Raw genomic sequence first — 13043 nt, 5'->3', positions numbered from 1 at the left:
GAGTTGAGTGGAGGATTGCAGTTGACTGATAGTCCAAGTAAGGCCAAGCTGGCCTAAAAGTCCAAACAAAATTCAGATAAATTAGGCTTTCTGAGATAATATTTCAGGAGAGTGAGGACTGTCCTGGAATTCGTTGTGGGAGTCTTGAGGCATGTTAGTGATGACTAGACAATATGTCCTTTCTCCCTGCTTATCCAGTAAATTGAAAATTGTGGTGTCTTGCTCCATGGGTTGTGTGAAAAATATTTCTTGCTGGCCTTAATATTACATCATTCAACTAGGTACTAATTGGTTAGTATTAAAATGAAATCACATGACTGTTTTACTTTGAGATACCCAGTCATCAGCACCATGCGATTTTGCTATTGTTTTTGTTTGGAAGTGACAGCTGAATTCCATTTTTTGAAAAACGGTAATATAGCTAAATGTGTATTTCCTGGTATTTTTAATTAAGATTCTACAGGTAAGCAGTTCTTGAAGAAATCGGAAAAGGAGGTTAGTTTTAAAGAGGAAGGAAAGCTATCTGCATAAAATAAAACAAGTGTTTTAAAAGCATGGGATTGTATAAATATTGTTCCTAAGCACGTTTTGTATTATATTGGCCACTGTGTGCTATTTACAGGTACACAGTGAAGACTGTGCTTAACAGAACTGAGTGAAGGTTGTGTGGAGTGTGTGAGATCAAGTACTTAAACTGGCATTCCATAAGGATGCTCCATAATAATGCCTGAACGTAGGGAGGAACAAAGAATACATATGCTAGGTTGATTAACTGTTTTCATATTTACCTTTTTAAGAACTTCAGTACATGTGTTAATTTTGAGGAAAAATAACTGTGCTCTTGTATGTTTAGATGTTTGACTGCTGGACCTATCTGCTAGGTTATTTCTATCCTTTGGGGGCCAGGGGAAGTATTTTTAAACATATTGAAGCATGTAAAAAAAATCTGGGATATTTTTTTTTTTTTGCAAGACTTACATTTTTTCCCCCATGGAAGTAGACTACTGTAGATCCATGCTACTGTCTTTTTCTTTCCTTCTGTAAGGTAGTATTGGATAAGGTTACCTTTTTGTGAATTTCTCAGAAACTGCAAATTGACTTTGCAGTTTTTATAGTTTGTCTTATTTCTGCCATCTGCTTGTAATACTTTCTAAGCATAGGTTCGGAAAAGCAAAAAGCTCTTTTAAGTTCAGGGTGTACAGTAAATGATAATGAAGGTTGGATTTTTAATTAAAACAACCTCCTTTAAGACTGATATTGGCAACTAATATCTCCTAGAAGGTGACTTTAAAAATTGATAGATTCTATACTAAAATTGCTATGTTTTTGCTTTTACTGTTTAAATAACAAAGTTTGCCAGCTGCTACAACACTGGAATGCATAGGAAAATAAATTGTGGTTGGGTTACAACAGGTTGGCAGTTTATATTTATCCTTCTCTGGAAAGATCTGAAGCTTGATTTTATGTAGTACCAGCAAGTCCCTGAGTTTTTTATCAGGTTTTTCTGAAGAAATTAGAATTGTGCAAATATGTTTTGTCTTCCTATTTCTTCTGTCTGAACTTGTGAGATTATTTGCTAATTCCAACCAAATCAGACAAAGCTGTAAATCTTCTGAAAATCGGGCAGAGTAGACAAACAAATTAGGAACCCTAATAAGAGACTGTAGTATGAGCTCTTTCAGTTTAGATAATAAAATATCTAAAACCAAAAGCAGTAGGAAATAAGACTGTATTGGCTCCTTTTGGAGCTACTTGCTTTATGTAATGAGTCCATGGTTATTTGATGAAGCCTGTGATTATTATTCTTAAGTACTGCTGTATGCAGAATTAGGTGTTCGTTCAGCATATGCTGTTTCTTTCTCTCCTTTCTGCTAGTTTTTTGTTTTGAACTGCAGTCTAAAACAGAATGGTTGAGTGTAGGTGTCTAAATAAAAGCAGAGCTTGGCATTTAGGTACAGAGTATAAATGTTCTAGTTTGTTCTTCCTGAGGTTCACAATCCTGTCTTTATCTACCCTAGTGTAAAAAAGAAATGTTTAGTAATTACTTACAATTGCTTTCAAGTAGTTTTAGCTGTTGCTATGTATATTTAGTATAAAATACTGAGAAAATGTAAATTGGACATCAGATGTTCATTATGATGGAATCCTCTACTAACTTCGTAGAGCTTTATGTACGAATGTCAAAGTGATGTGATGCAGTGTCAACAATAGGAGGCAAAACTTTAGTGTTACTTCAAGTCCATTGTTCTTACGGTGCTGCTGAATAATGTAAATTGAGTACACTAAAGAAATTCTAGTTCTGCTTTTCAGTAGTAATAAAGTCTGTTGACCAAATAATCTGATGTACTAAAATCATATTTCATGACTACAGTAGGGGATATAAAACCTGTAATACCCCTGCTGTTTTCTTCTAGATAATACGAAAGGTACTTCTTTCTTCTCAGTCAGCTTGGAAGCAAGATTATCTTTTTTCTTAGGTGTCACCATGAAATGGGCACTTTCCCATACAATTCTGCATGAAATTATGATGGTAACTGTTTCTTTGTTCTGTAGTACAGCTTGTTTGCATGTCTTAAACCAACAGGTTTTACTATACTTCATCTATTTCCTTTCTAATGTTTCCTAAAAATTACATGGGTAAAAATCTAAAACCTGTGATTTTTGCCCAACCTTCAGCTACGAAGACATTACATTGTCTTGATCAAAAGAAGGGAACATTTATAAAGTTCCGAGCTCTGAAGTAAATTTATTATGTTCAAAGGCAATATAACTTGCAGTGACTTCCGTGTGATCTGAACCCGTCATCTTCTTTTGCATTGAGTTTGTTCTATATTGTAGTTAGTGCATTAGAAATGAATATGGCATGAGTCATCTGAACAGCCTGTTGGATTTACAGGTTAACATCTGAAGATGGCACCCAGTTATATAATTAATAGGGTAATAAATGCTTTTCAAAAATTTAAAACCCTACTTGTGTTTTTTGTGAAATAAATTTCATTGGAACTGATCTAAGAGAGGGATATGTAGCATCGGATGAAGCTTGAATCTCTGGACATTATTTTGTGTAATTGCAAGCTTAACAGAGAAAAGCTTGTAACTTTCTGGAAGAGTTTTGCTTCAAGTTTCTTCTCTATTGCACTTTTAGTATGTTAGATAAATCAAAGGTCACTGTATCAGTCAAGAGTTTTTCAAGGCAGTGTATGACACCTTGTTATTAATAACTTAATTTCATTATGTATCTCAGAATGAATGGTAATTGCTATTTAATATAATGTGAAACACTTACTGAGTATTCCCCTTTGCAGGAGCCCTGTAAGATTGTTGTGTGAAATTTTACGTAATTCTGATTTGGATAATTTTCAGTTGTATGTTTTCTGTATACACATTTATTTCTACAGTGAATTACCTAGTGCATTCAGTTGCGATAGAAAAGATAGGAAATAATTTTGGTAGGTGTACATTAGTTTGTGAATGGAAATAGTTCCATAGACATAGGGCAGTTTAATCCAGATATTAATGAACTTCAGAAGGATTAGAAAGACCACTGGACATAATCTGTGCTGAACTGTAGCAAATAAGCTGCACTTGAGAGAGCTGTCTTTAGGGATTCTGTTGTCAGAAGTCTTTGAGTGCCAGATGGTGAGCAGAACAGCAGCCAATGACTTGACTCTGCTCTTCAGAATTAGGTTTAGTTATGAAGAGTAATCCAATGGATTCTTTATAAATTACTTGGATTTAAAGCTGGTAACAGAAATTACCCCCTTAGTTTCATGAAGTCAAGCATATGTCCACAAGCTCATGGAATTTAAACTGGTAAAAACTGTATGGAGAGAAAGTATTCTCAGCTAATTCAAAACCATTGTTCATGATATAGGAGATGCATCACAGATACTTATTGACTTTAGTATCAGTCTTTCAGAAATCAGTTGATGTTCTGACTGTGGTCTTTTCTTTTTAAAACTGAAGGGTAAAAGGTTAAAAAATAAACAACACTTTAATAATCAGAGGCCAATTTCTGTTTGTTTTGTTTTTTTTCTTTACTATGAATTTTTGCAATGTTTTTGAATGAAGTTTCTTTTTGGTAACATGGAAGGGTAGAAAAGCTGTCATATCCAGAGGTTTGATTGCATGAAGAATTTTAGTTGTCATTCAGTTTGAACTAAGTGAGTTATCCCCTGGGAATGTGGGAATAAAGTAATTGGCAGTAGCTTGCTTATATTACCTGGAATCTGATGCATTTAATCAACAATGTAGTGAATGTTAATAATATGTATAGTATACTATTTACTGTACAATTATTTCCATGGTGTTTGTTTACCACATGGTTGAGGTTAAGATGGGTTAGTAATAATGCGGTTACCCATCCGTGTCAGCTCTCTATTACTTGTGCCATGTGTATGATGTCTGGATGCTGTAGCATCTGTGGGGAGGTAGGGAATATCTTTTTCTTTCTGCTCCAGAATTTTCATTTACTGCTTTTTGTGTGATTGCATGGTCCTGTTTTGTTTCTGCCAGTATTATGAGGCTGAAGATCTTTTCTTGTGGAGTCAAAAAAGAGGAGGGAAAAAATATAGTAGGGAAGAAGCGAAGAGAGTCTTTTTGGTTTGGGCAGCATTTGTTCAAAATTGATTTGCCTTCTGATTGGCTTTGCCAACTGGTGAAATTGAATAAATCATGGTATAATTTAAAACTGGTTTTGTTGCAGATCCAGTACCTTACACACATTAATCTTGTTCTGTATTCTGCTTGAGTGTGTTACAATTCTATATAAGGATTTATTTGACAACATTATCTTTTTGTGGTTTCTAATGATACTACTGGGAGTGACTAATTTTATAAAAGTTGACACTGACAGAAACCAGGATGGAAGTCTAGGTTGTACCTACTAGCTAAAGTCCCACCCACACTCAATCTGCTTCTTATCAAATTGAGAATATAATTAACTATACTTACATGTATTGCAACTTACAGCAGTGCATTCAGAATTTTAAGGTACCTTTAACATTTGTGATTAGAGCTGACACCTAAATATACTGAAACTTTAAAAAATATTATGTAAAGGGGAAAAAAGCAAACCACCTGTTCTTCTTTTACTCTCAGGATTATTTACACAAATGAAAAGTATTTTTGGACAATAAAATGTGTTAGAATGCATGTGTATGTCCTCATGTGTATACTATGCTATCATATAAAGACTGCATTTATGATACCCTTGGCTGTCTCATCTGTACTTTCCCTATCAACCTCTGTCCTCTGGGAATTTTTTCAGACATTCCAAACCCTTAAATAGCTTTGAACAGCTGCCTTCAGGAAAAAAAAAGTCATCATAAAAAAGTTTTCTTCTCCACCATCTGTTTTGCATTTTGTATTGTTAAGCCTCACTCTCTTTTGCAATAAAATAAATAAACCAAACAGAAATACCACACTATCCCAAATCTCAGCGATACATATTCTTAATTCTGTCACAGTGATTGTTTAAGAGATGATTCTTTCAAAGGAAAATATAAAAAAAGAGAAAAGAAAGAAAAAGAAGAAAAGTTCCTGAGAAGTGTGGCAAATTTGTCTTGCTTTTGCCTTTTCAATGACATGTAATGTGTCTGTCCCTGGTTCTGAGTTCTGAAAGTCTGCGCCTCAAATTCTGACATTTTGTCCTGGGGGCCTGTGTTAGGTAATTTATAGAGGAATTTTTAATTTAAGTGTCATTTTCTTACTCCTGAGTTGAATGTTTGGATTCAAGGTAAGAATGATAACTGTGTTCCAAGTTATTTCCTCAAGTTCTAAGAAGAATTTTGATAAAATGAATGGTCTCATTAAGCATTTTTAAAAATTAAGTCTCTTGCAGATTGTGTTGGATGCAGAAAAGCATCCGTATTATGATATTAAAAAAAAAAAAAAAAAGTCTTAACTGGCAGTGAGTTGGTCTCAGCCACATATCAGGGCTTTCTGCCCCTAATTAATCCAGTTAAGGGCAGAATCAGCATCCAGTAAGTGTGTCTACTGGCTACACTTGAAAACTTTGACCCTTAAGTAATGGGTTGTTTCCCTCTTGTGTGGAATAGTTGATATGGGCATGTGATTCAATCTTCTTTTTTTTTTTTTTTTTTGGTAGAGATAATATTTATATGCCTGTTCTGTAAAGAAGAATAAACACTACTGCTGTAGTGCTTCCCGCTGTTTTCTTCCACTTAACGCTCATTACTACCACTGCTAGGAAATCTTGAACTGTTTTATAAGTGTGGAAATTAAAGAGAGGAAGTGACTTATCCAAGGCTAGTAAACAAACTGAAACTACTAATAGAGCACTTTATGGTTTTTTTTGAGTGTGAGCACTTGATAGAATTAACTGAACGAATCCTCAGCCTAACACTACGAACTGTTGTCCTTGCCTCTGTCAATGAGCAAATGCAGGTGTTAGGACACATCATGTTGACAGGGTTTTAAGTCAACATCTGAGACTTTGCGATTGTTTGGTTGTGTTGTAGAAATGCATGTTTAGGATTCTTCTGTTCCTTCTCTGGATTTTTAAATCCATTAAGAATATTCATATAATACAAAATACACTTTGAGTATTATTTTGGAAATAAATTATTTATTAGTGCTGGAAAGCAATATATGTTATACATATATGTTTCCCAATTAAAAAAAAAAACAAAAAAACTAACAACAAAAAACCAAAAAAAATCCCAAACCCAAACTGAAAGCATTCTAGTTCCATAAAAAAAAAAATAATCTGCATAGCAATTATTTTTTCCTGTTTTTAAGCTGTGTTGATAATTTTTTTTAAGGTAGGCACCTGACAGCACGTTACATGAGATACTGTTGATAGAGAAATTATTAAACAGAATAGATTATTTTTAAGAGTACCTGTAATGATTGTAGCAAGTTCACAGGTTCAGCGCTTTTCTGTGGGAAATTAATAGAAACAGAGGGGGAATTTGGTAGAGAAGATAACTAGTATCTGAAATTAATTTCCTTGTTTGGACTTTATTAAATTATAATATAACCTCATTACAGATTTTTAAGTAGGGCCAGACTTAGAAATTTCAGGCAGTGCTGTTAGAGTTCATATATGTGTAACTCACTTTGCTGTTTAAAATGCTTGAAATATTTCCTTATGTAAGAATGATAATGTCATTCCTTAATTTTTATTATTTATTACTTTAAATCTTATGTTAAAGCACTTTGTTTTAAGGGAGATAGAAATTGCATTGGAATATTAGAATTATGTTTTGTTGGTTTTGTCTCTCTTTTTTTTTTTTTTTTTTTTTTTTTTTAGTCTTTTATGAAGTTTTATTCACTTTATGGAAAGGTAACTGTAGCAAGCAAAGATTTTCCGTGCATTTGAACACTTGCTGTGAAGACTAGCTTAAAATGATAAAGACACCACAAGTAATTTAAAATGACAGTATTTGATCCCTATGTATTTGGAAGAAAAGTCTGGTAGTTTTTTCTTAGCTATCTTGGTATAAATAAGCTTAGATTAATACACTGTATTCTTAGTCTTAGCTGTCATTCTAATTTAGGATAATGTGCTGCATGTAGTATAAAGAGCAATTTTGAAAATTGTCTTGGATCTTTTCTGAAAAAGTGAATATTCACATGTCAGTGGGAGAAACGACTTATTTTGAGAAAATAAATGGAAGTTTAATAGTGGCATGTTGCTAAACATGGTAGAGGACAACTTTGATAATTTTAGCTGACTTAAAATTCATAGTATCATCAGGACAAAAGGCATTCTGCATAAGTTTTTACTTATGCCAAATACAGTATTCTGATTATTGTGATTTAGTTTATTTTGAAATAAATGATGCTTCCAAATACTAACATTTTAAAATACAATATAGGCCTTTAACTCAAGAAGAAATAGCTCATCGTCGTGAACTTGCAAAACAAAGGCTTGCGGAAAAATTGGCAGCAAATCGAGGAAAGGAGCTATCAGAAAAGGCCCAAAGTGAAAATTCATCTGAAGTAACTGAGAATACTGGTGATACGAAAGGTATGTGATGCTCTGCTATCTATTTTTCTGACAGGACATTTTAATAGTGTCTAGGTGTTGTCATGGGGCTGTGTACCTTAAAAAAAAATCATCCACATGCCAGTCCAAACAGTTCAATAGATGGGACTGAGTGAAGAGTGAGGAGGCATTTGTAAGAAAGCAGATAGTTCATAAATGCTGTAATACTGTCATGGATACCTGTTCCTATAGCCTAAGAATGTGCTTGTCTCGGTACTTTGAATCAGTGAAGATAGATGGTGCTTGAAGAAGATGGTCTGCTGTAAAATTAAATAGTTTTCACTCGAAGTAGAAAGGTGTGGTGATTGACCTTTTGCCCTTGTGTATGGGATGAAAAGACCCAGGTTTGCTTAGCTTACTGCTGGGACCTTCTTATATACTTGTTACTAGCATATTTTATGCCAATATAACTTTAATTCCTTTTATGAGAGTAACTTTCATTTAAAAAAACCCTAACAACAACCAAACAGCCTAATAATAAATTGGTACAAAAGCAGTGTATGAGCAACCGGACTGGATTATGAGTTATGATGGTGGGTCTTGGTCTCTTCTCCCAAATAACAAGGAATAGGACAAGAGGAGACAGCCTCAAGTTGCACCGAGGGAGGTTTAGGTTGGATATTAGGAAAAATTTCTTCACTGAAAGGGTTGTCAAGCATTGGAACAGGCTGCCTAGGGCCGTGGTTGGGTCACCATCTTGGAGGTATATAAAAGAGGTGTAGATCTGGTGCTCTGGAACATGGTTTAGTAGTAGACTTGGCAGTGCTGGGTTAATGGTCAGACTCGGTGATCTTAAAGGTCCTTTCATCCTAAATGAATCTGATTCTTGCCATCTTTTAATGCATCATCAGATGTGATAGGATAATATGTAATTTATTTTTTTTCTTCAGATGATGAAGCAGAAACTGCTTTTATACTTCATCTATTTTTCTTTCATTGATTAGGTGAAGAGCAACAGCTCACCGGTCAAGTAGAGATCACGACCTCAAACGCAATGAAACAGGAAGCAGAGAACAAGGAGTCTTTCATTGCTTTTGCTAGAGTGTTCAGTGGAGTGGTGCGGAGAGGGCAAAAGATCTTTGTTTTAGGACCAAAATATGATCCTGCTGAGTCTTTGCATAAGGTAAGAGATGACAGTGAACTGTTAGCATGACTTGGTATTTTGAAACACTGGTAACTTAACCTTTTGCACATTGCTCACTCAAGAAATTTTTAAAAAAGTGTTCAAGTCAAAAATTCCAAAAAGTATCAAAATATTTTAGGTAATTGTGGTAATACCTGATTGTTTCCATAAACTTACTATAAACCTTAACATTTCCAAACAGTTTAAGTGTTGTATTAGCTAACAACAAATGCAGTATTTGCATGCTTTATTTCAAAGAAAACTTGCAAGGGAAAAACCAAAGATTTTTGGGAACAGAAAGGTTCATAATAGTATGAAAAAAATGTTATTAAATGTTTTGAGATTGCGATCATAGATGCTCATTGCTTATAAATTTACTTTAAAACATCTGTTTTATCAATGACAATAAGTGAGCTAGTGGTACTGCACACCTAAAAATTACCAAAGAAAGCATTATTTTTTATTTTCTTGGTAACATTTGCTTGTGTGCTACAAGACTAGACTTTTGGAATGGTACAAAAATATTTTCAAGTTTATGTTGTTTTTTAATATCTAACTTTTGAAATGAAAATGCTTTGACATGTTTCTTAGCTTTGGAGTGCAAGGAGGTTTTAAGGAAGAAGTTTTTATCAATATTAAGTGATAAATATCTGACACTGGTTGTTTTACTTTGTATAGCTGTCATCCCAGTGTTCGGCTACAAATGATCTGCCATTAGTACCTCATATGACTAGCTGTACCTTGGAGAATCTCTACTTGCTTATGGGAAGAGAACTTGAAGATCTTGAAGAAGTACCTGCAGGAAATGTTTTGGGTAAGATGTAACTAGTATTTAATCTCCTAGAGCTTGAAGGCTTATATCATCCAAAATACAGTGAGTTTTTTGTGTGTAATTGATAATAAGAAAACTTAAAATAAATCTATGAATATTTTTAAGTCAGTTGTGTGTGCAAAAAATGAAGGCAGTCTAATTAAACTGTGATTTCTGGGAACTTTGAATTGTGAGAAGGGGAAAGATGCACAAATAGGAGAAAACTAGGGATTACATTAGCTTATTGTCTTCAGGCTGGAGTATTGCCAGGTAAGCATTGCTGCCAGGAATTGCCAACGGCAGTGGTAAGGTCTCATATTTTATAAATTGCAAGGACTATTTGTAATATTTTTTCCAACAGTGGAAATGCTGTAATATGACTTCTCTAGTGATGTGGATAACTAGTTTTATTTATGGGTCTGCTTGAAGTATGGTGCTAAAAATTATTTCTTTTATGGCTGTGGCAAATTTTGCAGTTTCTCCATGGACAAGGTTCTAAGTGATAAGTCGTCCTAATCACTGAGTTATGCTCTTTTGTGCCAGATTCTGAGCTGCTTTACTGTAAATTATGAATAGCATTCTTTCCTGGTTTTGTCCTTAATTTGTCTTTTTTTATTATCAAAAGCAGTGTTTAGAATTTAGAAAGTGTATTATTTTAACTTTAAAAAATTATTTTAATTTATTAAATTATTTGGTTCTTTATTTCTTTCATTTTGTGAATGAAAATGTACAAACTACAGTAAAATCAAAGGGTGCGGTTTTTTTCCTGTCAGGGTTGGATTTGTTAATCTGGGGAGTTAACCATGCTCGTTCCTTTTATCACGGGCCACTGCATAAACAGCTGGTGAATTCGTTTTATTTGGAAGCTTAATATTTTAAAATCCTGAGTTATGCCTTACTTTAGTCTGATGCCCAAGTTGACTGTTTTCAGTGTCAAAATGGATTACGTATATGGTCTATTTACTTCAAAGAAGAATTGAGTTTGGAAAAAAACCCCAGCCAACCCACCCCAAAACACACTGCGTTAAAAGTGAAAGGTTATTGTCTTCTTGCTTGCCAAATAATAAATACTCCTGGAGCTGCTTTTGCAGAGAAAAGAAAAACAAGTTGTGAGAATTATATTATGTCTTTAATGGACTAAATCTCAAGAAATGTTTTTGAAGCCAATTAAATCTACCAAAAAGTTGTGAGTAGGCTCTACTGCTAAAAGCTACTCTGCAGTGGGGTCTAGCTTTTCCATAAAGGAAAGTAATTGGAGTAATAGGAAAGTTCTAAATGGTGACACAAAAATTGTCGTATTTAGAATTCATTAGAATTTTAATATCAGAATTGACAGTTGGAGCTCTTAGTCAGGTTATGTTTGGTATTTCATCTCTTTATACCAGTTCATTGTCTAGTCTCTTTACATATTGACAAAATAGAATTATTTTTTTTCCTAGAAGATACAAGCTCAAGTATATAGGTTTGTTGGTGGGCTTTTTAATTCATTGTAGTTTTAAAGAATTTTTAAAACTAAAAGCCCTAAATACCTTCTTCCTTTTTTTTCTCCCACTTCCCTGTAAAGCTGCATTGTTAATTTACATAAATGCAATAAACACCTTTACTGATTTGGTGATGATTTACCACACTCCGCAGAAAATGCAGTACCTTTATATGAAAGGAACGTGTAAACAATGGTGATGCAAGACTTTTATTATTCCGGTTAATAACAATGATTTCTGTTTTAAAGGCCATTTGTCTTCCAGCTTTAAAGCATACAGCAGTGATTTTTCTCCAGCCATATAAGGAAATTGCTTTTGTATTATCTAGTGAATTAAGGAAGCTTTTCTGAAAGCTCTGTAGTTTTACTCTGTACAGTTAAATTATTGCCATAAGGAATACACAGTTAATCATGACTGCATATTTCCACTTTAAAACTAGTGGTATAGGGTTTTTTCAGATCTTTTTTATTCAGGGTTTGGGGGTTTATTGCTATAGATTGTTTCTGACAAGGAAGAATTTGCTTGGTCCTAGTGAGCAGCCTTTTTATTCTTTTTACTGGTTTAATGATCAAAGACATGGCTTGATACAGGTTGTTTTACTGAAGATGAAAAGCTTTCATCTCTTATTCCTTGTATTCAATTACTATTTCCTTAAAATACTAATGTCCTTTTAATTGCTAAAAATATGAGAAACTTGTAACAAAGTGTTTTAAGAGGAAAAGATAATGAAGCATACTCTATTTGAACTATAAAGCTGTCACACAAGCAGAATTCAAGAACATCCAGCTGAAAAGCCATACTATGCCCCTATCTAATATGCATAGCCATTCTGGCAAGCTTTGGAAAGTTATTTTCTGCTATTATTCTGAGTTCCTGGAAGTTAGAAGAGACAAACTGCTTTGCATTAGTTAATTTGTATTGCAAGTTTGCAGCTCACATGCTTTGTCAAAAGTATTTGTAAAAAAGGTTTAAGCACTATGTCATTTTCAAATAATGGGGCAAACGCAAAATACTGCCTCCTTCCATATAGCTGTTTGTAATTCACAATTTTTCTTCTTTACAATCTCTGCAACTGCTATACATTTTTTTGCAGTCCTTGAGTGGGAGGTGCGGTGTGATTTAAAACAAATGAAAAAGTTCCAGAGGACCAAGGATAAAAAAAGTCTTTGTAATAAATCTTCTTTTAAAATTTATTTGTTGGAATATTCTATGAAAAGAGTAAAATTTTTGTCTCTGACAAAACCACCTGGTTTGTAGAATTTGTAATTTGGAAGCACTATTGATTTCTCCACTCTGAGAACTGAAAAGGAGTATGTGAGCAAAACGCCCTCTGAAGAGAGAGTACCGTCTTATTTTTCACTTCCCACCCCCACTGCTCTTCTGTAGAGGTCCTGTGCCAGCAGACAGGAAATTATACTTGTTAACTGGTACTACTGGGTTCTACTTTGTACTGCTTTCAATGAACGGAGACCTTGCAGGAGGAGAATTTAGTTACTGGAGCAAAGATAAGGTTATACGAGACTAGATACGTGCCCTCAGTTCCAAGTGGCAGTTGTGTTTAGTTGACACTGCTGAATGAAAAACATGAGTCATTGGAATGGGCCATGAAAAGTA

General features: G+C 34.1%; 1 protein-coding gene across 2 annotated transcripts in view; it reads left to right on the top strand.

Moving 5' to 3' along the window:
- EFL1 (elongation factor like GTPase 1) overlaps positions 1-13043 on the top strand; it is a 122686-nt gene that overhangs the window by 16390 nt on the left and 93253 nt on the right. For both annotated transcript variants that reach the window (XM_055715340.1, XM_055715339.1), the window contains exons 13-15: positions 7845-7996; positions 8959-9137; positions 9816-9951. In XM_055715340.1, the coding sequence (XP_055571315.1) occupies positions 7845-7996; positions 8959-9137; positions 9816-9951 (467 nt within the window). The remainder of the gene's footprint in view (positions 1-7844; positions 7997-8958; positions 9138-9815; positions 9952-13043) is intronic.

Source organism: Falco cherrug, chromosome 7 (assembly GCF_023634085.1).
Source record: "Falco cherrug isolate bFalChe1 chromosome 7, bFalChe1.pri, whole genome shotgun sequence".
NCBI lineage: Eukaryota > Metazoa > Chordata > Aves > Falconiformes > Falconidae > Falco > Falco cherrug.
This window is presented reverse-complemented; position numbering and strand designations above follow the sequence as displayed.